This window comes from Lissotriton helveticus, chromosome 8, assembly GCF_964261635.1.
Source record: "Lissotriton helveticus chromosome 8, aLisHel1.1, whole genome shotgun sequence".
Classification (NCBI taxonomy): domain Eukaryota; kingdom Metazoa; phylum Chordata; class Amphibia; order Caudata; family Salamandridae; genus Lissotriton; species Lissotriton helveticus.
Window position 1 is genome coordinate 1,329,155,677 of NC_136069.1, and position 27,982 is coordinate 1,329,183,658.

Genomic DNA, 27,982 nt, shown 5'->3' on the forward strand with positions numbered 1-27,982 from the left:
CTACTCAGTCCTAAGGAGGCAGTAGGACTGTGGGCAGCAGAGCTTGCATCCTGTCACCTCACTTGTATTATGGTCTTTTTGCATTGAATAATCTTCAAGATATTGGCAGGTTTGTGGTTGGGACAAAATACACATTATTATAGACAACACAATAATATTTTCCATAAAACACATGATACAGTGTGTTTATTGCTCATTTCACTGTGTTCCTGATCAATATCACCCTTTTTTGTCTCGCTGCTTTATTAATGATATCATTGCTTAAGTTGCAAATAAGCAAGTGCCAGGGTCCACGGTATTTATCAAGGGACCATAGCAGGTTACATTACAGACTGGAACTGCCACCCCAGGCACAAGCCAGTATAAACCCTCCTCACTAAACACCACGCTCCTATAAATGTGACACTTTGGACAATTCCAGGCCACCCAAAGCAGTAAAAGTGTCCAGAAAGTTCTAGACTTAATTTTTAAGTGCACATTAAATTGTTAGACAAATATGCTCCGAACAAACATCAACAGTGCCACCATGTGGTGGACTGTCATAAATTAAGAATTGTTAACAATTAAGTGCACGTGCTGAGCGCCAGCAAACTCCAGCACAAAATAAGCACTGAATGATTTCTTGCAGGGCTCTCTGAGATGCACACTTAAGGCACGGAAGAAGTACAGCAGCATCTGTCCCAATCAGAGGTATTTGTAATTAAAATAAACTGTTTTTACCCCTTCTGCTTTAGTCCTACATTTGAACAATGCGTTTGACTCAGGCAGCACCTCTGTAAAGCAAACATATATCCTTTGCATTCTATGTGACATACTTTGCCAGTTACTAACTGCTCAGCCCCTTCCCAATTCAAATTTCATTTGGGATTACATTGTGAAATTTTGACATGGAAATCCTGCCCCTATCCCACTGCTTCTAACTATTTTCTATTGGCGTCCAGAGTGTTAGCAGGATTTACTGATGGTGTCAGATTTTAGAGTTCTATAAGCACAGTACACAACATCTGGTGGTGACCTCAAGCCTCTGTGTGCATCATGTCACGATGATCAAGGATACTGCCGGTGAAAGTGGCTAATCATCAGTTAGTTCCTTTCCACATTTCCTGGGTCAGCAGTGCCAGTGGTTTAAAAAAAGAAAAAAGGTTACAAAAGAAATCACCAGATTTCCCCAGGTATGAGACGCCCTGGCACCTCACAGACAAGTACGGCTATCCGCAACTCTGCAATTAATAACAAAGCACATATGCCTCATGCCAGCTTAACACCAAATGAGACTGGCTACATGCCGCTTTTACGTATGCACCATGAAATAGGCACCAAACTCATAGAAGCTCACGGGACCTATTTGATACACACGAAGTTTTGAATCCATCTCCCTGCTTCTCTCCACAGTAACTAAAGACTGCGGACACACAGCCTCAACACACCGGCTGGTGAGAAACCCCGCCTCCTGTTACTCAACTGTACTCAAGGAATGCAGTACTGATTTTCCCTCACTTGGGTACGTGATCTTCAACCTAAACAACCAACACTTACTTGTAAATACTATTTATAAGCACTGTAACTGGTCCCATGTCCCATACTCAACCATTAAAACATGCCCATTAAAAATCTCCCGTAGGTGTGACATGATGATCCCCAACACCTACTGCGAGCCCTGATGAAGACCTGCTTAAACTTCCCATCCTGTCAAGATTTCCATCCAGGTCGAAACGCGTAGGCTCAACTTCAGTGCCAGGAGAGACATTTGCCATATGATCTTATCAAATATTTGGGACATATAGTGAGAGACGTATCTCACAATTAGGCATCTAACACCTTTGAATACATGACTGTCCCTGGCGAGATACAGGATAACTAACTTTTCCCTTTGAGGGACAAATTGATAATATTCCCCTGGGACACTAACATAATCTCCCTTAGATTTATAGTAGGACCTTGAAAAACCAGTTGTAAATAATATTCTGTTGTCACATGAACTCACTTTTCTCTTTCTTTTTTGTGGATCGTTTGAATTTATTAATTTTTTCATTGTAATTTTGTCACTGTGTTTTCCTCACGTTGATTTACTTAAACAAGTTATTTGTTGTAAATAGTAAATGTACTTCATGTCATAAGGAGATATTCCAAGCTGAGCTGTTCACACCCAATGTGTACCCTTTTGAACTCTAAAATAATGGGCTAATATAATAGCGTTCATTGTCAATAAATAGGACTTGAACAAAAAATAACCTGTGCGATCCATGGTGTCAGAGGCTTTGTATACTTAACAATATCTATTCTGATTCCTGCCTCTGATTACCTAAACAGAATCAATCCCCTGTGATTTTTGTTAAATTTAGTGTAGACACCAAGTCTACGAGGGATTATTTGGAAATCCAACTTTCCCCACTGGAGAGACAAGCTCCACCTAGCAGAATGATAAATTCACTTTCTGCTTAAATCCACCCATGGTACACCGGTGTGACACCCAACCAAATACAACACCTATCCCTTACAAACAGTGCTACTCAAGAATTTCACGTACCCGAGAACTCCAATTAAAATTCCACCTTGTCGATATCTAAATGTCAGAACCGAAGACTCTGAGCATTCGAGAAGAAGACATTGAAACACTATTGAAGAGACCATCAACATTGAATCCTGGAAATACCGCACTACAAGCTGGCCAATCCACTGAATTTGAAAAAATTGCCCGCCTTAAGAAGAAACAAATTAGAACATCCCTCCATGGGGAAGTACTATTAGAACACCTACGAGCGGGAACCACTCCAGTTGGTCTACAAGTAAAAAATGTGCCGGTGATCTTTACAGACGATCCCGAATATTTGGAAGGATTCAGCCACATCGGCACTAAATGTTCAAGAGATTGGATGTTCCATTCAATCAAAACTGCTGAACGATTAGGACAAAAAGAACAGGAGTTAATTAAAGAACTGGAAGAAGCCTTCAAGAACAACAAAGCAATCGAGAACGCTCAGGCACTATTAAGTAAATTAGAAAAAGATAATCAAATCTTCCAGAAAACAACAGAAGACTTCAAAAAGCAAAAACTATTGAAAGACATTACAAACTATTCCGAGAAAAAAACCTACCCATATCTGGATAAGGACTACTACAAACAACAGCAGAACACCAGCGCCTTACGCACATACGGAGGCAGAAGTAGGAGACAATTCCTAACATTCTCAGAAGATTCCTCTGCATCAACCAACTCAAGTGACACTGACGCCTCCACTAGCAACAGAGACGACCAAGCCCGCCAATTTTACCAACAGGCACCTTTTTCCGACAGAGGCAGAGGCAGATCCCGTGGCCGCCCGAGAGGCAACAGGTGGTTCAACCGCCCCAACAACCAATATCAAGGGGAGATCACAACGAGGAGACGAGTTTACCGATGGTAATACCGTACCTAAACGTAGTCTTCAACTTGTCCAACCACACCTTGTCAGATAGCGAAAGAAGTGTGCTACAGAAAGGCCTAACATTCATTCCGACTGTCCGTCCAGATATCTGTCAAACCAAATTGGAACTCATCCAACTATTTCGAAAAATGAGACTTAAGATATTTTTTGAAAACCGACCAGACCTAATGACTAGAAACTATTCTGGACTGAAAAATCCTTCAACCTTTTTTCCCAACTCTAGTCAGATGCCCGTGGAATTACTAACATTCGAAAAGAACGTGTTACGTGATCTAGACACGTTAGAAAAGAGAACGAAGAAAAAATATATAAAATGGAATTTAACATTGGATGAAAAAATTGCCCTACAGGGACTCCAAGACAACAAAAGTCTCATTATCAAGCCGGCAGACAAAGGTGGGGGGATTGTTATCCTCCCACGGGAAATGTATGAAGCTGAAGTGCTGCGGCAACTCACAGACGAAAAATACTATAAAAGAACAAATGACAACTGGAACGAAAAACTGAAAGATCGCCTAGAAACGCTGGCCAATCAGGGCAGAAAAGAAGGATGGCTATCCAAAAAAGAGGGAGAATATTTAATAAACAAGAATCCACGCACGCCCTTGATGTATATTCTACCTAAAGTTCACAAGGACCCCATGAACCCTCCTGGCCGCCCGATTATATCGGGGGTGAACTCAATCCTGGAACGACCGGCCAAATACGTTGACACGTTTTTAAAACCCCTCGTCGGCCAGACTGCAAGCTTCATTAAGGATACGATGGAAGCGATAAATTTTCTAGATGGCCAACCCTTTGATGAATCAATGGAATTTCTGGTCACCATGGACATCGTGAGTTTATATTCGAATATCCCGCAAGAAGATGGTTTGGAAGCACTTGAATTTTTCCTCGAAAAGAGAGAAAGGCCACACAATGTCCCCACTGATTTCCTAATCAAACTAGCGGAAATTTGTCTGAAATTCAATTTCTTTAAATTCAATAATGTACAATACCTCCAAACGATGGGGACGGCCATGGGATGTCCCTTCGCGCCGGAAATGGCCATAATGTATATGGCTCTATATGAAGCCACTTGGATTTATAACAACAATCCATTCGAAGGACATATAAAAAATTGGCGACGTTATATAGACGACGTCTTCATGCTGTGGCGAGGCGATGAAACAACATTGAAAGAATTTGCTGTCTGGCTCAATGACCGTAATCCCAATATCCAGTTCACTCTGACATATAACAAAACACAAATAAACTTCTTGGATTTAATGGTCAAACATGAAGAGGGCAACATGTATACCACACTATACACCAAAGAGACTGACCGTAACACCTTTTTACACTTTTCCAGTTTTCACCAACGCAACCTCCGTGAAAACTTACCATTCAGCCAATTCATGAGACTACGCAGGAATTGCACCAAGAAAACTGACTATTTCCACCATGCCCAAGAGTTGTTACATAAACTAATCGAAAGAGGATATCCCAGGAAACTACTAAAGAGAAGCATGAAGAGAGCATGGTACATCCCGAGAGATACCCTTTTGACTCCCAAAGACAAAAACAAGGAAGATACCCCAATTGTATGTGTGACAACCTTCTCTGGAGCAACCGCAGAAATCAAGAAAATAGTCACAAAAAATTGGAATACAGTCCGGAGCCTGAAACCATTTGAAGGTCCACCAATTTTCGCACTTAAAAAGAATGATAGTGTGAGAAACAAATTGGTTCGAGCTGACACAACACTACCAAGGCAAGACAGTTCAATTCAATCACTCCTGAACCTTCCGCCAGTCAAAGGACACCATAAATGCGGCAATTGCATTTCCTGTAGTAGCACTATAGAAGGAACAGTTTTTTTCTATGGCCTGAAACAAATCAAACATGAGGTATTTACAAACTGCAATACCTGCAACGTTATCTACTGTGCCATATGTCCTTGCGGACTTGCGTACGTTGGTAAAACTAGCCAGCCCGTAAAAACAAGAATATCACAACATCGCTCCAGAATTCGATGCAAAAAGGAAAATGCTCCCATGGTCTCCCACTGCATTGAAAAACAGCACGGTCCAGATGACCTGAAATGGACTGTGGTGAAACAAGTGAAAGGTAAAAATGTGGCTGATAACTTGTCCAAACAAGAAGCCAAGACAATCATGTATCTTGATACAGTCAACCACGGACTCAATGAACTATCGGAAATATCCAGTTTCATGTGTTAAATACAACACAAACTCCAGCGCGTTGTCTGAAGCTTTTGCCGAAGAAAAAAGCGTCCTGTTCCCCCAGCAACAAGCGCATGTGCCTATGACGCGATACGCCGTCCTATCAGCAGCGCTGAAACACAAAAATCGGCGAACAAGCCTATGAGAGCTCCGCTCTCATTTCCGACCAAGACATAAGACTCTAAGCCTTCGGAACGCTGCGTAAATTCACTTTAGTGGTAGCGGAGAGAGAAGCAACACGCTCTAGAGAGGAGACGCCGGGAATGTGAGGCACCCTTGCTCCTCCACCTTGCGGAGAAACCGTCCCGCAACGACGACGCCGTGGCGCTACAAAAGAAATCACCAGATTTCCCCAGGTATGAGACGCCCTGGCACCTCACAGACAAGTACGGCTATCCGCAACTCTGCAATTAATAACAAAGCACATATGCCTCATGCCAGCTTAACACCAAATGAGACTGGCTACATGCCGCTTTTACGTATGCACCATGAAATAGGCACCAAACTCATAGAAGCTCACGGGACCTATTTGATACACACGAAGTTTTGAATCCATCTCCCTGCTTCTCTCCACAGTAACTAAAGACTGCGGACACACAGCCTCAACACACCGGCTGGTGAGAAACCCCGCCTCCTGTTACTCAACTGTACTCAAGGAATGCAGTACTGATTTTCCCTCACTTGGGTACGTGATCTTCAACCTAAACAACCAACACTTACTTGTAAATACTATTTATAAGCACTGTAACTGGTCCCATGTCCCATACTCAACCATTAAAACATGCCCATTAAAAATCTCCCGTAGGTGTGACATGATGATCCCCAACACCTACTGCGAGCCCTGATGAAGACCTGCTTAAACTTCCCATCCTGTCAAGATTTCCATCCAGGTCGAAACGCGTAGGCTCAACTTCAGTGCCAGGAGAGACATTTGCCATATGATCTTATCAAATATTTGGGACATATAGTGAGAGACGTATCTCACAATTAGGCATCTAACACCTTTGAATACATGACTGTCCCTGGCGAGATACAGGATAACTAACTTTTCCCTTTGAGGGACAAATTGATAATATTCCCCTGGGACACTAACATAATCTCCCTTAGATTTATAGTATGACCTTGAAAAACCAGTTGTAAATAATATTCTGTTGTCACATGAACTCACTTTTCTCTTTCTTTTTTGTGGATCGTTTGAATTTATTAATTTTTTCATTGTAATTTTGTCACTGTGTTTTCCTCACGTTGATTTACTTAAACAAGTTATTTGTTGTAAATAGTAAATGTACTTCATGTCATAAGGAGATATTCCAAGCTGAGCTGTTCACACCCAATGTGTACCCTTTTGAACTCTAAAATAATGTGCCAATATAATAGCGTTCATTGTCAATAAATAGGACTTGAACAAAAAATAACCTGTGCGATCCATGGTGTCAGAGGCTTTGTATACTTAACAATATCTATTCTGATTCCTGCCTCTGATTACCTAAACAGAATCAATCCCCTGTGATTTTTGTTAAATTTAGTGGTTTGGAGGAGCCTCCTGCTTCCCTGAGCTTGCACCGAATAATGTCAATGGAAAAGATGGAAAATAAGTTAACTTCAACCTCGGCGGAAGTATATGGGATCACTAAGGCGCTACCAAGACCAGAAATTGGTGAAACAAAATCATGATTCAGAAAAGGGGGTGGTGATGAACAGAGTGTCTGAATTAAGCAGACCACTCTTACCTAGTCCAAAGATCAGGGCTTGATCCATCACCGTTATTTATCTCACTGCCCCATCCCAGCTCAGAACCTGGCTATATGCAAATTAGTCTGTCCCTGGCCCAGTGCATCATGGGAACAGGGCAGACCAAACTGCCAAGCCAATTCTTCACCAGAAAGGAGACAAGCTACCGGGGACCGGTTTCTGGCATTTCAGCCTCTTCGGCCCGGCTTGCTTGAATCCTGATGGAGCAGTGAGAAAGGGACTCATGTCTGAGTATACCCTGCCACACCTATAGTGGCCAAAAACGATTCAGAAAAGGGGGTGGTGATGAACAGAGTGTCTGAATTAAGCAGACCACTCTTACCTAGTCCAAAGATCAGGGCTTGATCCATCACCGTTATTTATCTCACTGCCCCATCCCAGCTCAGAACCTGGCTATATGCAAATTAGTCTGTCCCTGGCCCAGTGCATCATGGGAACAGGGCAGACCAAACTGCCAAGCCAATTCTTCACCAGAAAGGAGACAAGCTACCGGGGACCGGTTTCTGGCATTTCAGCCTCTTCGGCCCGGCTTGCTTGAATCCTGATGGAGCAGTGAGAAAGGGACTCATGTCTGAGTATACCCTGCCACACCTATAGTGGCCAAAAACGATTCAGAAAAGGGGGTGGTGATGAACAGAGTGTCTGAATTAAGCAGACCACTCTTACCTAGTCCAAAGATCAGGGCTTGATCCATCACCGTTATTTATCTCACTGCCCCATCCCAGCTCAGAACCTGGCTATATGCAAATTAGTCTGTCCCTGGCCCAGTGCATCATGGGAACAGGGCAGACCAAACTGCCAAGCCAATTCTTCACCAGAAAGGAGACAAGCTACCGGGGACCGGTTTCTGGCATTTCAGCCTCTTCGGCCCGGCTTGCTTGAATCCTGATGGAGCAGTGAGAAAGGGACTCATGTCTGAGTATACCCTGCCACACCTATAGTGGCCAAAAACGATTCAGAAAAGGGGGTGGTGATGAACAGAGTGTCTGGGTAGGACTGGGTAGGAGTGTTCTGATTAACTCAGATACTCTGTCCATCACCACCCCCTTTTTGAAATTATTTTGGCCACCATGAGTGTGGAAGGGTATGCTCAGATGTGAGTCCCTTGCTCATTGCACCATCAGGATTCAAGCAAGCCGGGCCGAAGACGGCTGTAATGCCAGAAACCGGTCCCCGGAAGCTTGTTTCCTTTCCAGTGAAGAATTGGCTTGGTAGTTTGGTCTGCCCTGTTCCCATGATGCACTGGGCCAGGGACAGACTAATTTGCATATAGCCAGGTTCTGAACTGGGATGGTGCAGTGAGCTAAAAAACGGTGATGGATCAAGCCCTGATCTGTTGACTGGGTAGGAGTGTTCTGATTAACTCAGATACTCTGTCCATCACCACCCCCTTTTTGAAATTATTTTGGCCACCATGAGTGTGGAAGGGTATGCTCAGATGTGAGTCCCTTGCTCATTGCACCATCAGGATTCAAGCAAGCCGGGCCGAAGACGGCTGTAATGCCAGAAACCGGTCCCCGGAAGCTTGTTTCCTTTCCAGTGAAGAATTGGCTTGGTAGTTTGGTCTGCCCTGTTCCCATGATGCACTGGGCCAGGGACAGACTAATTTGCATATAGCCAGGTTCTGAACTGGGATGGTGCAGTGAGCTAAAAAACGGTGATGGATCAAGCCCTGATCTGTTGACTGGGTAGGAGTGTTCTGATTAACTCAGATACTCTGTCCATCACCACCCCCTTTTTGAAATTATTTTGGCCACCATGAGTGTGGAAGGGTATGCTCAGATGTGAGTCCCTTGCTCATTGCACCATCAGGATTCAAGCAAGCCGGGCCGAAGACGGCTGTAATGCCAGAAACCGGTCCCCGGAAGCTTGTTTCCTTTCCAGTGAAGAATTGGCTTGGTAGTTTGGTCTGCCCTGTTCCCATGATGCACTGGGCCAGGGACAGACTAATTTGCATATAGCCAGGTTCTGAACTGGGATGGTGCAGTGAGCTAAAAAACGGTGATGGATCAAGCCCTGATCTGTTGACTGGGTAGGAGTGTTCTGATTAACTCAGATACTCTGTCCATCACCACCCCCTTTTTGAAATTATTTTGGCCACCATGAGTGTGGAAGGGTATGCTCAGATGTGAGTCCCTTGCTCATTGCACCATCAGGATTCAAGCAAGCCGGGCCGAAGACGGCTGTAATGCCAGAAACCGGTCCCCGGAAGCTTGTTTCCTTTCCAGTGAAGAATTGGCTTGGTAGTTTGGTCTGCCCTGTTCCCATGATGCACTGGGCCAGGGACAGACTAATTTGCATATAGCCAGGTTCTGAACTGGGATGGTGCAGTGAGCTAAAAAACGGTGATGGATCAAGCCCTGATCTGTTGACTGGGTAGGAGTGTTCTGATTAACTCAGATACTCTGTCCATCACCACCCCCTTTTTGAAATTATTTTGGCCACCATGAGTGTGGAAGGGTATGCTCAGATGTGAGTCCCTTGCTCATTGCACCATCAGGATTCAAGCAAGCCGGGCCGAAGACGGCTGTAATGCCAGAAACCGGTCCCCGGAAGCTTGTTTCCTTTCCAGTGAAGAATTGGCTTGGTAGTTTGGTCTGCCCTGTTCCCATGATGCACTGGGCCAGGGACAGACTAATTTGCATATAGCCAGGTTCTGAACTGGGATGGTGCAGTGAGCTAAAAAACGGTGATGGATCAAGCCCTGATCTGTTGACTGGGTAGGAGTGTTCTGATTAACTCAGATACTCTGTCCATCACCACCCCCTTTTTGAAATTATTTTGGCCACCATGAGTGTGGAAGGGTATGCTCAGATGTGAGTCCCTTGCTCATTGCACCATCAGGATTCAAGCAAGCCGGGCCGAAGACGGCTGTAATGCCAGAAACCGGTCCCCGGAAGCTTGTTTCCTTTCCAGTGAAGAATTGGCTTGGTAGTTTGGTCTGCCCTGTTCCCATGATGCACTGGGCCAGGGACAGACTAATTTGCATATAGCCAGGTTCTGAACTGGGATGGTGCAGTGAGCTAAAAAACGGTGATGGATCAAGCCCTGATCTGTTGACTGGGTAGGAGTGTTCTGATTAACTCAGATACTCTGTCCATCACCACCCCCTTTTTGAAATTATTTTGGCCACCATGAGTGTGGAAGGGTATGCTCAGATGTTAGTCCCTTGCTCATTGCACCATCAGGATTCAAGCAAGCCGGGCCGAAGACGGCTGTAATGCCAGAAACCGGTCCCCGGAAGCTTGTTTCCTTTCCAGTGAAGAATTGGCTTGGTAGTTTGGTCTGCCCTGTTCCCATGATGCACTGGGCCAGGGACAGACTAATTTGCATATAGCCAGGTTCTGAACTGGGATGGTGCAGTGAGCTAAAAAACGGTGATGGATCAAGCCCTGATCTGTTGACTGGGTAGGAGTGTTCTGATTAACTCAGATACTCTGTCCATCACCACCCCCTTTTTGAAATTATTTTGGCCACCATGAGTGTGGAAGGGTATGCTCAGATGTGAGTCCCTTGCTCATTGCACCATCAGGATTCAAGCAAGCCGGGCCGAAGACGGCTGTAATGCCAGAAACCGGTCCCCGGAAGCTTGTTTCCTTTCCAGTGAAGAATTGGCTTGGTAGTTTGGTCTGCCCTGTTCCCATGATGCACTGGGCCAGGGACAGACTAATTTGCATATAGCCAGGTTCTGAACTGGGATGGTGCAGTGAGCTAAAAAACGGTGATGGATCAAGCCCTGATCTGTTGACTGGGTAGGAGTGTTCTGATTAACTCAGATACTCTGTCCATCACCACCCCCTTTTTGAAATTATTTTGGCCACCATGAGTGTGGAAGGGTATGCTCAGATGTGAGTCCCTTGCTCATTGCACCATCAGGATTCAAGCAAGCCGGGCCGAAGACGGCTGTAATGCCAGAAACCGGTCCCCGGAAGCTTGTTTCCTTTCCAGTGAAGAATTGGCTTGGTAGTTTGGTCTGCCCTGTTCCCATGATGCACTGGGCCAGGGACAGACTAATTTGCATATAGCCAGGTTCTGAACTGGGATGGTGCAGTGAGCTAAAAAACGGTGATGGATCAAGCCCTGATCTGTTGACTGGGTAGGAGTGTTCTGATTAACTCAGATACTCTGTCCATCACCACCCCCTTTTTGAAATTATTTTGGCCACCATGAGTGTGGAAGGGTATGCTCAGATGTGAGTCCCTTGCTCATTGCACCATCAGGATTCAAGCAAGCCGGGCCGAAGACGGCTGTAATGCCAGAAACCGGTCCCCGGAAGCTTGTTTCCTTTCCAGTGAAGAATTGGCTTGGTAGTTTGGTCTGCCCTGTTCCCATGATGCACTGGGCCAGGGACAGACTAATTTGCATATAGCCAGGTTCTGAACTGGGATGGTGCAGTGAGCTAAAAAACGGTGATGGATCAAGCCCTGATCTGTTGACTGGGTAGGAGTGTTCTGATTAACTCATATACTCTGTCCATCACCACCCCCTTTTTGAAATTATTTTGGCCACCATGAGTGTGGAAGGGTATGCTCAGATGTGAGTCCCTTGCTCATTGCACCATCAGGATTCAAGCAAGCCGGGCCGAAGACGGCTGTAATGCCAGAAACCGGTCCCCGGAAGCTTGTTTCCTTTCCAGTGAAGAATTGGCTTGGTAGTTTGGTCTGCCCTGTTCCCATGATGCACTGGGCCAGGGACAGACTAATTTGCATATAGCCAGGTTCTGAACTGGGATGGTGCAGTGAGCTAAAAAACGGTGATGGATCAAGCCCTGATCTGTTGACTGGGTAGGAGTGTTCTGATTAACTCAGATACTCTGTCCATCACCACCCCCTTTTTGAAATTATTTTGGCCACCATGAGTGTGGAAGGGTATGCTCAGATGTGAGTCCCTTGCTCATTGCACCATCAGGATTCAAGCAAGCCGGGCCGAAGACGGCTGTAATGCCAGAAACCGGTCCCCGGAAGCTTGTTTCCTTTCCAGTGAAGAATTGGCTTGGTAGTTTGGTCTGCCCTGTTCCCATGATGCACTGGGCCAGGGACAGACTAATTTGCATATAGCCAGGTTCTGAACTGGGATGGTGCAGTGAGCTAAAAAACGGTGATGGATCAAGCCCTGATCTGTTGACTGGGTAGGAGTGTTCTGATTAACTCAGATACTCTGTCCATCACCACCCCCTTTTTGAAATTATTTTGGCCACCATGAGTGTGGAAGGGTATGCTCAGATGTGAGTCCCTTGCTCATTGCACCATCAGGATTCAAGCAAGCCGGGCCGAAGACGGCTGTAATGCCAGAAACCGGTCCCCGGAAGCTTGTTTCCTTTCCAGTGAAGAATTGGCTTGGTAGTTTGGTCTGCCCTGTTCCCATGATGCACTGGGCCAGGGACAGACTAATTTGCATATAGCCAGGTTCTGAACTGGGATGGTGCAGTGAGCTAAAAAACGGTGATGGATCAAGCCCTGATCTGTTGACTGGGTAGGAGTGTTCTGATTAACTCAGATACTCTGTCCATCACCACCCCCTTTTTGAAATTATTTTGGCCACCATGAGTGTGGAAGGGTATGCTCAGATGTGAGTCCCTTGCTCATTGCACCATCAGGATTCAAGCAAGCCGGGCCGAAGACGGCTGTAATGCCAGAAACCGGTCCCCGGAAGCTTGTTTCCTTTCCAGTGAAGAATTGGCTTGGTAGTTTGGTCTGCCCTGTTCCCATGATGCACTGGGCCAGGGACAGACTAATTTGCATATAGCCAGGTTCTGAACTGGGATGGTGCAGTGAGCTAAAAAACGGTGATGGATCAAGCCCTGATCTGTTGACTGGGTAGGAGTGTTCTGATTAACTCAGATACTCTGTCCATCACCACCCCCTTTTTGAAATTATTTTGGCCACCATGAGTGTGGAAGGGTATGCTCAGATGTGAGTCCCTTGCTCATTGCACCATCAGGATTCAAGCAAGCCGGGCCGAAGACGGCTGTAATGCCAGAAACCGGTCCCCGGAAGCTTGTTTCCTTTCCAGTGAAGAATTGGCTTGGTAGTTTGGTCTGCCCTGTTCCCATGATGCACTGGGCCAGGGACAGACTAATTTGCATATAGCCAGGTTCTGAACTGGGATGGTGCAGTGAGCTAAAAAACGGTGATGGATCAAGCCCTGATCTGTTGACTGGGTAGGAGTGTTCTGATTAACTCAGATACTCTGTCCATCACCACCCCCTTTTTGAAATTATTTTGGCCACCATGAGTGTGGAAGGGTATGCTCAGATGTGAGTCCCTTGCTCATTGCACCATCAGGATTCAAGCAAGCCGGGCCGAAGACGGCTGTAATGCCAGAAACCGGTCCCCGGAAGCTTGTTTCCTTTCCAGTGAAGAATTGGCTTGGTAGTTTGGTCTGCCCTGTTCCCATGATGCACTGGGCCAGGGACAGACTAATTTGCATATAGCCAGGTTCTGAACTGGGATGGTGCAGTGAGCTAAAAAACGGTGATGGATCAAGCCCTGATCTGTTGACTGGGTAGGAGTGTTCTGATTAACTCAGATACTCTGTCCATCACCACCCCCTTTTTGAAATTATTTTGGCCACCATGAGTGTGGAAGGGTATGCTCAGATGTGAGTCCCTTGCTCATTGCACCATCAGGATTCAAGCAAGCCGGGCCGAAGACGGCTGTAATGCCAGAAACCGGTCCCCGGAAGCTTGTTTCCTTTCCAGTGAAGAATTGGCTTGGTAGTTTGGTCTGCCCTGTTCCCATGATGCACTGGGCCAGGGACAGACTAATTTGCATATAGCCAGGTTCTGAACTGGGATGGTGCAGTGAGCTAAAAAACGGTGATGGATCAAGCCCTGATCTGTTGACTGGGTAGGAGTGTTCTGATTAACTCAGATACTCTGTCCATCACCACCCCCTTTTTGAAATTATTTTGGCCACCATGAGTGTGGAAGGGTATGCTCAGATGTGAGTCCCTTGCTCATTGCACCATCAGGATTCAAGCAAGCCGGGCCGAAGACGGCTGTAATGCCAGAAACCGGTCCCCGGAAGCTTGTTTCCTTTCCAGTGAAGAATTGGCTTGGTAGTTTGGTCTGCCCTGTTCCCATGATGCACTGGGCCAGGGACAGACTAATTTGCATATAGCCAGGTTCTGAACTGGGATGGTGCAGTGAGCTAAAAAACGGTGATGGATCAAGCCCTGATCTGTTGACTGGGTAGGAGTGTTCTGATTAACTCAGATACTCTGTCCATCACCACCCCCTTTTTGAAACAAAATCATGAAGCATGTTGTTCATGAAGCAAATTCCCACCCACAACCTGTATCACATTCTCTGTCATGGGTGTGACAGGATCTGCTTTGTCGGCACTGTTTCAGGTATTACTTAGTGACTCCAGTTGGGAAGGTGCTGTCTTATTTTCCTGGACAATACCCAATTGTGTCCGGTGGTACCTCTTCCTTACTATACTTTAACTTGCATACTTTACAAAAATGTACTTTTCCATTCTAGTGAACTGCATTGAAAGTGATCATTACTCACTAGGAACTGTGCTGAGTCAGGACTCTAGCTGGACATTCAAACTAAATAGGCATTGGTAGTAGCAATAACTAGGGGCAACAATAGCTGATTGGAAAGAAATCTAGATAAATTAGTGATTGCTCTAACTCACAATAGGATTAGGTTACTTGGCTAATGTAGGACTTGAGGGACCAGCTGTCATGCTGCATGGCAGGAAGGGGTCCCACCTCTGTCTAGGGTCGGACTGGGACAGACAGTAGGCCAAGTCACAAAATTAAAAGTGGCCCATGTTAGCAAATCAGAAAACCCCAAAAATGTTACCCACATTTGCAAATGAGTGTATTTTCGAACTTACAAAGATACTCTGTAGTATTGTTTTATAAGGTATGGGAGACTGCATGAATCTGTGCTTGCTGCAGGAAATGTGTGCGGTCATTTCAGAGAACTCAAAAGTATAAACAGCCCACAAGACAATAGAACATGCCCATAGACTCATCTGTCAGAGCAGCCCTTCGGGGACTGCCAGGTAGCCCTACAGGCCAGTCCGACTTTGCCTCTGCCTTACCAGTCGTCAGCCCACCATATTTAATGGTTACCACTGTGTCAGCATGGTTTTCTTTTGCAAAATCTGCCTCTGTCAAAATGGGGAGCACACTTCCGAAAATAAGCACGTACATGGGGTCATTGCTGCTTTTGTCCCCCATATGTAACAACCATATGTTTCGTGGTGGTCGTAAAAAGTAAAGAAGGGCTTACCAGGTGGTAGCCTTTAGCAGACTGCCATCTAGCAAAGCATTGTTCTGCAGAGTCTTGCCTTTGATGACCTTGAATAATTCCTAAACAGATAGTTGCAAATAACGTTTTCCTTTCATGTATTTTTTAATGTGGGTGGTGCGTGGGAGTCTTTTACTGTTGTTTTGCGGACAAACGTTGTGTTTATGTCTCTTGCAACATCCATAAAAAAAGTTTATTTTAGATACAAACAGGACCTCCCATCTGAGAAAGGGGAGGATGTCACAGAGATTATTTTCAGTAATGTTAGTGAGCTGCTGTTGTGTTACAATATTGAAAACATAAGTCACTATCCTCGAGTTTCGATCTAAACATACTCAGAATTTGGGCCAGTGACCTGGCCAAAGAGGGCATGAAAGAGCTGAAACTGGATCCTAAATTCAATGCTGATCTGAAAAGGGGCCTCCAAAATACGTTTGTCCCAGGGCCCCCAAAATCCTTAAGATGTCCCCAGGCTTTCTGACAAAAGAGACGGCTAAGTATCTGTCGTCGGGAACCAAGTGGTCTCCCCAGCCTCTCATAGGATAATAGAACTGCAAACAGGGTGGGTTTCGGTAGATTCCCAACTTCTGAAGAAACTCTAAGTTGAACTTGCATAAATATAATAGAAGCCCCTACAATGAGCCACTATTAATTGTAGGATTTACAATATATTAATTGATGGACTGTTGAATCAAATTTCACCCCTGGAGCATAGCTCAAAGCCCGGTTGTTCTAGAAATGCTAATTCTGAATAATCCTGAATAATTTGACAAAGTTTAAAATAACTATATGTCACAAGAATCAAAAGAAGTTGAGGACGGATGTATGACGTTATAACGCATACTTTTACTCCGCAGACCATTACAACGCGACTTTTACACCGCATACCGTTACAACGCATAGCGCCTTGGGGCGCTGGATAGTGGTAAGTATAATTTACTATTCTAACTCCAGTCCCCGTGGACCCTAGGGAAGGTGTTGGATAGTAAATTATACTTATTCCCTATCCTAGAGCGCCCCTCAGCGCAATGCGTTGTAATGGTATGCGGAGTAAAAGTCGCGTTGTAATGGTAGTGCGGAGTAAAAAATGCGTTGTAACAGGTGTATACCGTTGAGGACTCTTTGGATGGCCTCTTGGGGTACACTGGGTTATCGAGACAGACAGAATGTTAAATCAATTTCTTGAGAGCAATGTTAGAATTAACGCAGTTGAAGGGCTGTCAACCCTCCTTGATGATAGTACGGAAGAAGGGAGTTGGTTTATTGACCAAAAATCAAAAACTGTTATTTACAAGAAAATTTTAAACATTTTCAGAAAATTGAACACTTTTGCTCGGTGTAAACTTGTTTATGTAACAAAAATGATAAGCTTGGTCTTTGGCTCTGCATAGCAGGGTCTTAGAAAAGGCCCGCACCAGTCCCTGGGTCCGAAATCTTCACTGAGGGAGGTCTTTAACCATGTATATCATCATCATCAAAATAACTTTATTTCGATTCATAATTTGGAATCATAAAAGTATTTTTTTTTTTTTTTTTTTTTTTTTTTTTTTTTTTTTTTGTCCTCATTTTGCGATATATATGCTTAAGGTTTTACTCGGGAGCCCGTTCCATCCAAAACATTTTTTACCTTCACGACCCCATATTTGTCTATCTGAGGAGGGGTGTTTCTCACATCCGTTGTTTTTTTTTGGATTTGTGGGCTCCTGTAACCTTTGCCATAGTCAATAATTCTGGTATCTTGGGGGTGAGCTAGCCTTCCTGGCTACTCGACGGGAATAAATCCAGTCTGAATTATTGTCTCCGCTTTAATCATAGGACTTTGTATTTCGAGACCACATTTACTCATTAAGAGTCCTGTTCCAAATTATAAAAGTTTTCCCAGATTTCCCAAAAATCAAACTTTTTACTTGGTTTCCCTTGTCTATCATTTCTGTTAGTTTTTATTACTGAGTTTAGCCAATCCCCATACCGAGGCGGTGCTGGTTTAATCCAATTTATACAAATTTGACGTCTAGCCAGAAGTATCAATACAAACAGTAGGCTTTCTTGGTTTTTAGTTAACTTAACTAATTCATTATTTAAGTCAATCCCAAAGATAATAAGATTTATACTCACATTTACTTGTTTTCCCAGAACCAATGATATCATCTTACCCACTTCTTTCCAGAAGGTGTCTATCATGGGGCATTCTATAAACATGTGTATATCGTTTGCTCTTTCCAAACCGCATTTTAGGCAAGCTTTGACGGAGGCACCTCTGAATTTAGATAGTTTCTTAGGGGTCCAATATGCCCTATGTATTGTAAAAAGATGGTTTCTCTTCAGTGCGGCTGGTTTTATGTGAGACCAACATTTTTCCAGTGATTTTGTCCAAATGTTATATACATCTACATCTAGAATGTCATTTCTCCATAATGTTTCCGGAATCTGTACATCTTCTTCTCCTGTTGTGATTAGAGCCCAATACCACCTGGATATTTCCTTTTTTATTGGGGGGGATTTCAGCATTTCTTTCTCCATATTTTCATTTCCTTCTTTTTTATCTGTGATCGATTTTGCCCAGCTTGACAGTTGATAATACTTAAATTTGGACACTGTTTCGTTTGTATTCATTGCTAACTGGTTCCATGGGATTATGATGCTTCCTGTCATCAGTTGACCCCATTTCACAATTCCATTTTCCTTTAAAGGGAGGGCCAAGGAGTCTTTTAAACATTCTGGGGTGCCTGGTGAGTCCCAGATAGGGGCATGTGTACTATAGTATGGTATGTTTAAGGTGCTTCTAACCTGATACCATGTTTTTACTGCATTAGTCAATATCTTCAATTTTATTTTCTTGAAGTATTTTGGGTGTCCAAATTTATATAGGAAATGATCGCACCTGTCCGTCATAATTTGCATAAATTCAGGGAAAAACTGGGAGGTCTTAAGAAGTGGTCTCATATTTTTAAATTGGAAAGCCTTACAATATTCGATTAGATCAGGACTTGCTATTCCCCCTTCATGTTTTCGTCTCCTTAGTTTTTTCCAAGATATCCTTGCTCCTTTCGATGACCAAATAAAACTTGTGATTTTCCTGTGTATCTTCTTCAAGGCATCTCTCTTGAAACTTAGTGGGATTGTATTAAATAGATAAGTGAATTTGGGCACAATAGACATTTTAACTATATTTGATCTCCCCAGGAAACTGAGAGGTAGCCCATCCCATACTTTGAGTAGTTTCGTGGTTTCAATGGCGATTCTATTCAGATTTATCTCTGGTATTTTTTCAATGTCTTTCACCAGTGTGATTCCTAGGTATTTTATTTTCTCTTTTGTGTATGGGTTGTTGACGTTAGTGTTCCAGCTCATTGCCTCGGTTTTTTCTTGGTTTGTAAGATAACCTGATACTTTTCCGAATTTGATTATTGTAGACTCTATTGCGTCCGAAGAACTATTATAGTCATTTGTGAAAATCATTAGGTCATCGGCATATAATGCCACTTTTTTCGACCAATCCTGATGCTGGAATGGGGTTATTGTGGCATGGTTTCTTAATGAGATTGCGAGGGCTTCAATATACAGGTTAAAAAGCAGGGGCGACAGTGGGCATCCTTGCCTTGTCCCTCTTTGTATATCAATGTTGTTTGTGAGATTCCCGTTGACTAATATTTTAGCCCTTGGTTTGGTGTATATCTCTGCCACCATGTTGCCGAAGTGCTCACCTAGGTTGTATTTATCGATGACTTTGTTAAGGAATAACCAGTTTACTCTGTCAAACGCTTTGGCAGCGTCGAAAGTGATTATGGTTAATGGTATTTTTTCTGCGATGGCTATATCTATTGCGGCAAAGAGTTCATGAGTGATTTCTTGTATTTGCCTACCCTTTATGAAGCCTTTTTGGTCAGGATTTATCAGTTTTGTCATTATCACTGCCAATCTTTTCGCCATGACCTGCATATAAATTTTGTAATCACAATTAAGCAGTGAGATGGGTCTGTATGACTCACATATTGCTGGATTTTTTCCTGGCTTTAAAATTATGCTAATTGTTGCGTCATTCCAGGAATCTGGGATTTTATCTCCTTTTTTATACGTTAGATTTAGTAATTCTGTTAATGGTGACGTCAGAGAGTCTCTTAGAATCTGGTAAAACTCATTTGGTAAGGTATCCGGGCCAGCTGCTTTACCTTTTTTTAGATCTTTTATAATGGTTCTAACCTCTTCTATTGTGATATCTTTATTTAGCTCTTCTTTTTCTATTTCGGTTAGTTGTGGGAAGGATATATGTTCTAGGTATTTGTGAATCTGTTCCTCTGAAGGATTTACATCTTCTTTATATAATTTAGAGAAGAAGCTCGCAAATTCCTGCATTATTATGGAGTCCTCATTTTCGTTTATATTATTTCGTTGAATGCAGATTATTTTGTTTCTAGTTTGCTCTTTTTTCGTCTTCCAGGCCAACAGTTTTCCGCATCCTTCTCCATATTCATGATTAGATAGCTTACTGGCTTCCCATCGAGACTTTACTTTATTTTCCAGGAGATTTACTAGACTTTCCTTTAGTTCTTGCCTTTGTTTCTCTAACGATTCTTTTATTTCTGGAGAAGCGTTCACCATTATCTTAAGATCAAGATCTTTAATATCCTTTTCCATACCTCCAATTTCCATTTTTGCAGTCCTGGCTCGATGTGAGCCCAGACTTAATAATTTGCCTCTAATAACCGCTTTATATGTGTCCCAGATATTTTGTTTAGATGTGTCAGATTGGTTTTCAATAAAGAAGTCAGCTGTTGTTTTCTTTAATTCTTCTACTGCCTGTGGATCTAATAATATTGTGCGGTCTACCGTCCATCTTGGTTGTACATTATTTTTCGTTATTTGCATGGTTAGTTTCACTGCCGAATGATCGGATATATGTTCTGGTAAATGTTCTATGTTCTTGACATTGTCTCGTATTGTACCATTTATTAAGAAGTAGTCGATTCGTGATCTATGACCAAGTTTTTTGTTATGAAAAGTGTAGGGATATTTTTTATCCCCTTTCTCTCTCCACATATCAAGCAAGCCCAGGTCATTTTTATAATTACCTAGCCATTCTCTCATTTTTGGGAGATTTGAGTGTTTCCCTGGGGGATGTCTATCTCGACTTGGATCTATTAGGATATTGTAATCCCCACCTAATATTATCGGGGCTGTTGTTGATAGTAATTCTGTGTACAGTTTTTGTAGGGGGATTGGGTCATCTATATTTGGGCCATAATATCCTGCCACGGTATATGTATTTTCATATATTCTTACTTTAATAAAAGCCCATCTACCCTTGTTATCAACTGACTTGTGTTCAATTTTGGCTTTAAGTATTTTTTTAAGGATTATTATTATTCCTTTGGTATTGCATTCTTGGTTTGTGCAAACATAGTTGTCAACCCATCTAAGATTCTTCATTATTTGTTCCCATTCCTCACTTAGGAGGTGCGTCTCTTGTAGGATGATTATCTCGCAGTCTACTTCCTTTAGATATTCAAGAATCCTTCTCCTTCTGCTAGGTGTCCTTAGGCCATTGACATTCCAAGAGAGTACCTTAAAATGTTTATATTTTGTCGCCATTCCTGTTATGGGTATCTTATTTTTTTCCGTGTTCTATGGGTCCCGATAATTACTTTTACTGTTATCGCAGAGGACTTTTTTTCAATTTTTTTCCCTATTTTGCTCCCCACCCGTGCATTTTTTAAAGAAAATATTTGTGTTTTTTTGTGGGGTTCCCTGTTACCCACCCTGAGGAAGCCTCCCTTCTTCTTTTTGGGCGGTATTCTTCGCCCTATTCGAGCTCGTTGCTTCGCCTAAATTTGTGTGATGTTCATCTTGCTTGGGTTTCTGTTTCAGATCGTAGTTGATCTTTTATTTGCTCAATAAAGGTTTCTACCTCTCTGGGGTCTCTAATGTTGTGCATCTTATTTCTCCACATTATCCTTAATGCGGCAGGGAATTTCAACTGGACATTTGCTCCAAGAGATTTTAGTTCCTGCATATGTTGTCCTAGCTCCCACTGTCTGTCTTGGGTAGTCTTGGATATGTCGGAGCGAATCCTAAAAGACCAATTGTCTTCTTTCAATATACCCTGTTTTAGACCTTCACTCAGTAGTCTTTCTTTCAGCGTGTATGTTTTAAAGTTTATCAGGATTTTTCTCGGTGTCTTCCTGTCTTTGTTTTTCCTGAAAGGATCTCGGTGTACCCTCTGTATGTCGTCAGTAAGATTGGCTTCCTTGGACCATAAGAAATGTTTTTCAAGCAGAGAGACAATAAAAATTTTAATGTCCGTACCTTCCATATTCTCCGGCACGTTAAGAACCCTTAGGTTATTTCTTCTCGCTTGGTTTTCAAGCGATTCCATTTTCTCGCTCATGCTTCTTTCATTTTCTTTGAGTTTTCTTATTTCTTTCTGGTTTATATCAACTCTCTTACTGAGATCTTCCACAGCTGATTCGACTACGGCCACTCTTTCTCCGAGGGCGTTCATTTTTTGGTCTAAAACCTCACATACCTCTTGTATCTTACTCTGGTTAGCCTCTGAGACTGAGAATTTCTCTCTCATTTCCCCTAGGACTTTGTCCATGAATTTTTCCAAGAGTTTCTCCGTTTGTTCTATCATGTGAGAAGGTTCTGTTGCCATTGGCTTTTCATGCTGTGGTATGCTGGTAATTGAGGTTGCAGGCATGTTTATATCTCCCACCTCTTCCATTTGTAAGTCGTTGGGGATTACTGGTTCTTGTTCTTGTTTTTTTCCCTGAGATTTTTCACTCCCGTTTGTACCGTTAATTTTATTAGGGATAACAGGGGTACGAGTGCGTATAGTGGATATATCGGTGCAGGCTGGGCTTGTGTTAGTGCTTGCGACCGGGGAGATATTTTTATCTCGGATATTAGGGTGTCTAAGAGTATTTGAGAGATTACGCCCTACTTGAACCTGCTGCTGTACTTTGAAAAAGGATCTGAGAGAGGGAGTAACTTTAATTATCTGCTCTGCCTGATTTTTCGCTTTAATACTTTTGTCTTTTTTTTGCTGTGATTTGGCAGTTTGCTTTCTTTTTGTGGTCTTAGGTATAACCGGTATGACAGTTTGTTTGTTTGGAAGTACCTGTTTGGAAAACTGTCTATTTCTTAAACAATAGCTGGACCTTCGCCTGCTCTCCACTCCGCCCTCTACTTCAGTCGAGTTTTCCTTGCTCCTAGCTCCAGATTCTAAGTTTGGATTATGTAGCTTCTCCACTACTTCAGTAGTAACTGATGTATTTAGGTTCGTTTCTGTTTCAAGCTCACAGATTTTCCCTTTCTCTCTCTCTCTCTCCCTCTCCCTCTCCTCTCCTCTATTTATACAGCTACTTTCTGTAACTCTGTCCCCTCTACAACCCACAAGCAAATCCAGCACAGTTAGCCCCTCGCCTCCGGCCCCCCCCTGTACCTTGCTCATGGATCCCTGTCGTACCAAAGTCCCGGTGGGCAGTCTTCTCTTCTCCACGATCTTAAACCCGGATTCCTCCTTGTAAGTTTCCTTGCAGTGTGTAGGTTTTGTATTAGATTTTGCCGCGACTACACGATTCAGTGAGGGCTCAGTAGTGCCTCTCCCCCGGAATTGCGCTTGTGACACTTGTTTCAGTTTCAGTTTCAGGAGGTCTTCTTTCACACCGCCGCCTCCGCCTCCGCTGTTGTGCCTGCGCCTGTTGCTGCCGCTTATGCCCCGGAAGAGAAAAGACAGTTTTGCGATTGCGCACCGGCAGCCCCTGCTGGCTTCCGACGCTGCTGCCCAGATACCGTATGCTGCTCCGTGTGCTGCTCGGGGGGCCTCGGGATCTCGTGCGCTCATCCCCATAAAGAGAGGTAGGTTACAAAATTGTGTTTTGCTCAGCTACTTGCTTTTTTCGCCGCTTCTTGTCATCTCCGTGCAAGGCGAGTGCGGAGCTCACAGCCGGAGACTCCTATCCGGCCGTATACATATATTTAAAAAGTCCATTTAACAAATTAAAAAAACATAAAATTCATCTTGAACTCCACAGTGCATAATACATATTGGGATCAGAATACTTTTAAGGATTAAACAAATTAACTATTTCAGCATTTCATAAAGTGCATATACATTTTCGTTATCGAATCCACATAATGATCTTTTTATCGATGTTACCACAAGGAGTACCATTCAATAACGATTTCTAATAGCAAGGGCCACTCTAATAAAGCCAAGTACTGCGCTACATATCACTGGGGTTGAAAGGGACAATAAGTGATCATAACCTTCTTTATAAAAACGGGAACCAAGTGATAACAAAACAGGCTTAATAAACTGTTTTCTTGGGTCCCTATATAAAGCACAGAAAAGGATAAGATGCAGAGTATTTTTTAAAAACCCTACCATTGCAGGGGCAAGGGGGTAGCCTCTCACACCACCGTCCCTGCTTTGGTAAAGCAAACAGGAAGTGTAGTGTGCCAAGGCGAAACCTCGTCAAATAAAAACGCCATTGGATTTGAATAATATTTGACAGGTAAAACTGGTGTTGCAGCTTACCCCTCTTATACACTGCATGCTCACTATTTCTCAAAATACCTAACCTAGATTGATAGGCATTTTTAATAATCATTTTGGAATCTTTGCCAATCATGTCCGGCTTTTGGAATATGTGTCCCAGACCAATCTTGTAGAATGTATCCCTTGTTTCCGGTCCAGGGAAGACATGGCTCGGCAGTTCGGGCTGGACTGTTCCCATGAGGCACAGGGTCAGACTGATTTGCATATGGTCATGTCTGAACTGGGGTGGCTGAGTGAGCTAAAGAATGGTGATGGATTAAACCCAGATCAGTTGACTGGGGGTGAGTGTTTGATTTGCTCAAACGCTCCGTCCATCATCCCCTTTTATATCGCTTAGGTTTAGGCCAAAAGCACACAGTGTTTAGCTTAATGGCAATTTATTCTTAGTTACTCCAAAACATAAAATACAACTCCCAATTGGATTAAGGGAGGGGGGGGTTACTACCAAGCAGTGAGTGGAAGAGTGCAGAGAAATAGTGCACATGTGAAGAGTCAAGAAGGGTAGAGAGAAATAATTCAGAATTGATTTTGCCAAGTTTTTTCGTGCTAAGGTTAACCATCCTTAGCAATGAGGAAAGACTGCCCCTAAAGTCATTTAGGACGTATTCATTGTTATTATTTCTTCTTATCACAGTGGTGCTTCATCTGTGAAGGTCTCCAAAGGGCGGGGGGAAACAAAAGGGTGCAGGCCCCAAACAGGGGGGGGTTGGTAGTCATCGACGTTTCGACCCAGACGCAACAGGAGTAAGTAAACTCCTCAGCTACGGGTCTTCCTCAGGACAGAGGAGGGGAGGGAACCTAAGTATAAACAAGTGGAGCCCCCAGCGATGCAGTGGGCAGCCCGTTAATAGTGTGCCATAGCATTCAAACTTCCAATTAGAAAAGCCGTAATTAAAACGTCCATATGTGGAAATGAATCCTTGGTTAACCGCTGTGTGTCTAGGGGTGAGAGAACGTTCAAAATTCACCATGCATCAGCACTGTTTCACTGCTTCCTGATTGTAAGACTATCACAGGACGTCTGGTGGGCTCCGTCGTAATGACGGAGTCAAGTCATTCAAGTCAAGTCAAAGTTTCTTGACTGTTTCTTGTGTAATAAAAAAATTATTGAGAGTTACGCCAATTCGGCTCAACTGTAAGGGTCTCAAGAAGAACATCAGAGAAGTATTTCCAAGAATATTCACTCATTTTGGCAGTGCTGGTGGTTGGCGATCGGACCCCTCGTGGAGATGGACATCGGCTATAGGCTCTCGAAAGCCAAGACAAGGAAGCAGGCTTTAATGCGCCCTCCAGTGTTGTCTTTAGGGAGGGCACGGGAGGCTTCTGATTCAAGTTTGAACACTTTAATAAAAGAGAAAATACCATCTGAAGTTCCGAAAAAACTTTAAAAACAATTATTTTCCGTTCTTTGGCGGTTTATGCGTGTACTCAAATTCTAGCAGCCGATACTATTGTTTCCCCTGCGTCCACTGTAGTAAAGCCCTCTCCCCTCACACTCAACTGGCTGGGCATCCCCGGTTTTGTAACTCACATTCCTGTTGAAGGTGTTCCCGGGCAGGAGCGGTAGCGCCATGCTGAAGCCGGTCCTGGCACTGCCTGCCGCACTGGTGGCTCCTGGTGCTCGCTGTGGTTCCTGGAGACAGCGTTGTTTGGCTTCCAGGCGCCTTGGCAACGCGCTTAGCAACGAAAGATGGGCTACTACGTCACAGAGAGCGAGTCCGTCTGGACATAGAACGTGACTTCACCAAGAGGGCGGTGCCGTCTCATCCCAGAGAGGGTTGGTACTGGTGTTAGCCTTTACACGTTTTTTTTATTTTTTTTATTTATTTTATGCGTTTTTATATAGCGCGGACTTTACCCGAAGGTGTCAGAGCGCTTCACAGTAGGAACAGAACTGATACATGAAGAGAAACATTACAAAATAACGAATTACAAAAGAAAACGTTAAGTTACATGAGGCAAAAATGACAATTGTGAGAAAACAAAATACAAGAGGTAGAAAACGGTGCATTACAGGAGGAAAAAGTAACGTGTGCAGGTTACAAAAGCGTACAAAGTACAAATAGAGGTATAATACTGCAATATATGGCAGACACTCAAGCACAAGAGCAAACGTTACATAGGCAATGGTGTCCCTTCCAGTGGGTTTTTCCATCCCTCTCGGTTTCCTTTCAGGTTGTTGTTCAAGGTCACCTCAAACTGTGTGTTTTGTCTCCCAAATGTCACTCCCTCCAGCCCAGCCTCCAGCTTCAAAAGCAAATTGTCTAAAGTGGTAAAATGCTAATTTATTCACCCCTCAAATACCGGCAAGCAAAGTAACACACCTGACTTTCTCCAGCGTTTTGGCGTCTTTCATTGCAATGCTTGTGGAATTTGGGTTAAATGGTACAACTTACAGTGCGATTTTAATTTCATTTCCCAATAAACCATTGGAAGAGGCGCTCATGAAATACTTAAGCTACAGCTGCGCAGCAAGTAGTGCCAGCTGCACCGTTTAGGCCTTTTTACAGCTGCACAGCAAGTAGTGCCAGCTGCACCGTTTAGGCCCTTTACAGCTGCGCTGCAAGTAGGGCCAGCTGCACCGTTTAGGCCTTTTTACAGCTGTGCTGCAAGTAGTGCCAGCTGCACCGTTTAGGCCTTTTACAGCTGCGCAGCAAGAAGTGCCAGCTGCACCGTTTAGGCCTTTTTACAGATGCGCGGCTAGTAGTGCCAGCTGCACCATATAGGCAACTTTATCCGTGGGGACAGTTCTGATTGAGTTAGGACTCCCGCTGCATTGGCAGCAACATTGACACTATGGATTCAGGGCCAGTTGGCCAGTGAGACTACGAGGTTTGTAGGGCACCAGGCCCTTGTACGTATATGTGGTACTTGGAATTGTTTTTCATGTAATATGATTTCCGCACACTATTCTGAATACCTCTACAGGTGGTCTTAAGATGACAAGGTTGTTGTGCATATTTAGATTTTGCTAGTCAGATTTTGCTCCACCCTAACGTTAGTGATTCTCAGGAGCTTAGGGTCCAATAGTACTCTGTTGAGATCATGGGCGTACAATGCGGTTGGTGCCGAATGTGGTTCTGTTAACAGGCTGGTGTTAAGTACAGTGTTCACCAGTGGTCACTGGGTGTTCGTTTATATTCTGTTCTACTTCAACTATATTTGCTTTGTGATGGTTTTGACAGTGGTCCAGTTGGTCTTATCATATGTAAACTATTCCCTTGTAAATTTTATCTAGTGCCAGGTGGCATCATGTATTCCTATATGAAGGGCCCAACAAATACCAACCTCACTTCCCGGACGGCACATTAGTTCTGATATCTTCACCCAGCGTCTGGAATATGTGCCCCCTCTTTGCCCTTTTATTTCTCCTCACCACCGCTCTCCTAGTGACACCCTTCTCATATCCCCCCTACCCTCCTCCGCCTCACTTTCCCATCATGATCACCACTCGAGTAAAGGCTGGAAGTAATTCCTACAAAATCAATTATCCTCCCAACCAAACGAAAGCTGCAATAAAACGTTTGAAGCACAACACTATTGAACGTTTCCCGGATTCCCTCTTTGTTGATCAATTTTACAATGGTCGCTTTGGGAGGCTCAAAAACGACTTAATTTTCTTCACTCACAACACCCCCTCTTGGTCCACCAGCTTATACAATTCCCTTAACGTCACTTCCTCCTCCTCTATCCCTGATGGGAAACAACTAAAAATGTCCCCCTCTGCGTGTTTCAAGGGCCACCTCACTAT

General features: G+C 43.7%; 1 protein-coding gene across 1 annotated transcript in view; it reads right to left on the bottom strand.

The window, feature by feature from the left end:
* The window catches only part of EFHC2 (EF-hand domain containing 2), a 381,628-nt gene extending 355,766 nt beyond the window's left edge, over positions 1 to 25,862 (bottom strand). The window contains exon 1 of the mRNA XM_078656188.1: positions 25,763 to 25,862. Within this exon, the coding sequence (XP_078512314.1) occupies positions 25,763 to 25,804 (42 nt within the window). The 5' untranslated portion in view covers positions 25,805 to 25,862. The remainder of the gene's footprint in view (positions 1 to 25,762) is intronic.
* Positions 25,863 to 27,982: the final 2,120 nt, after the last annotated feature.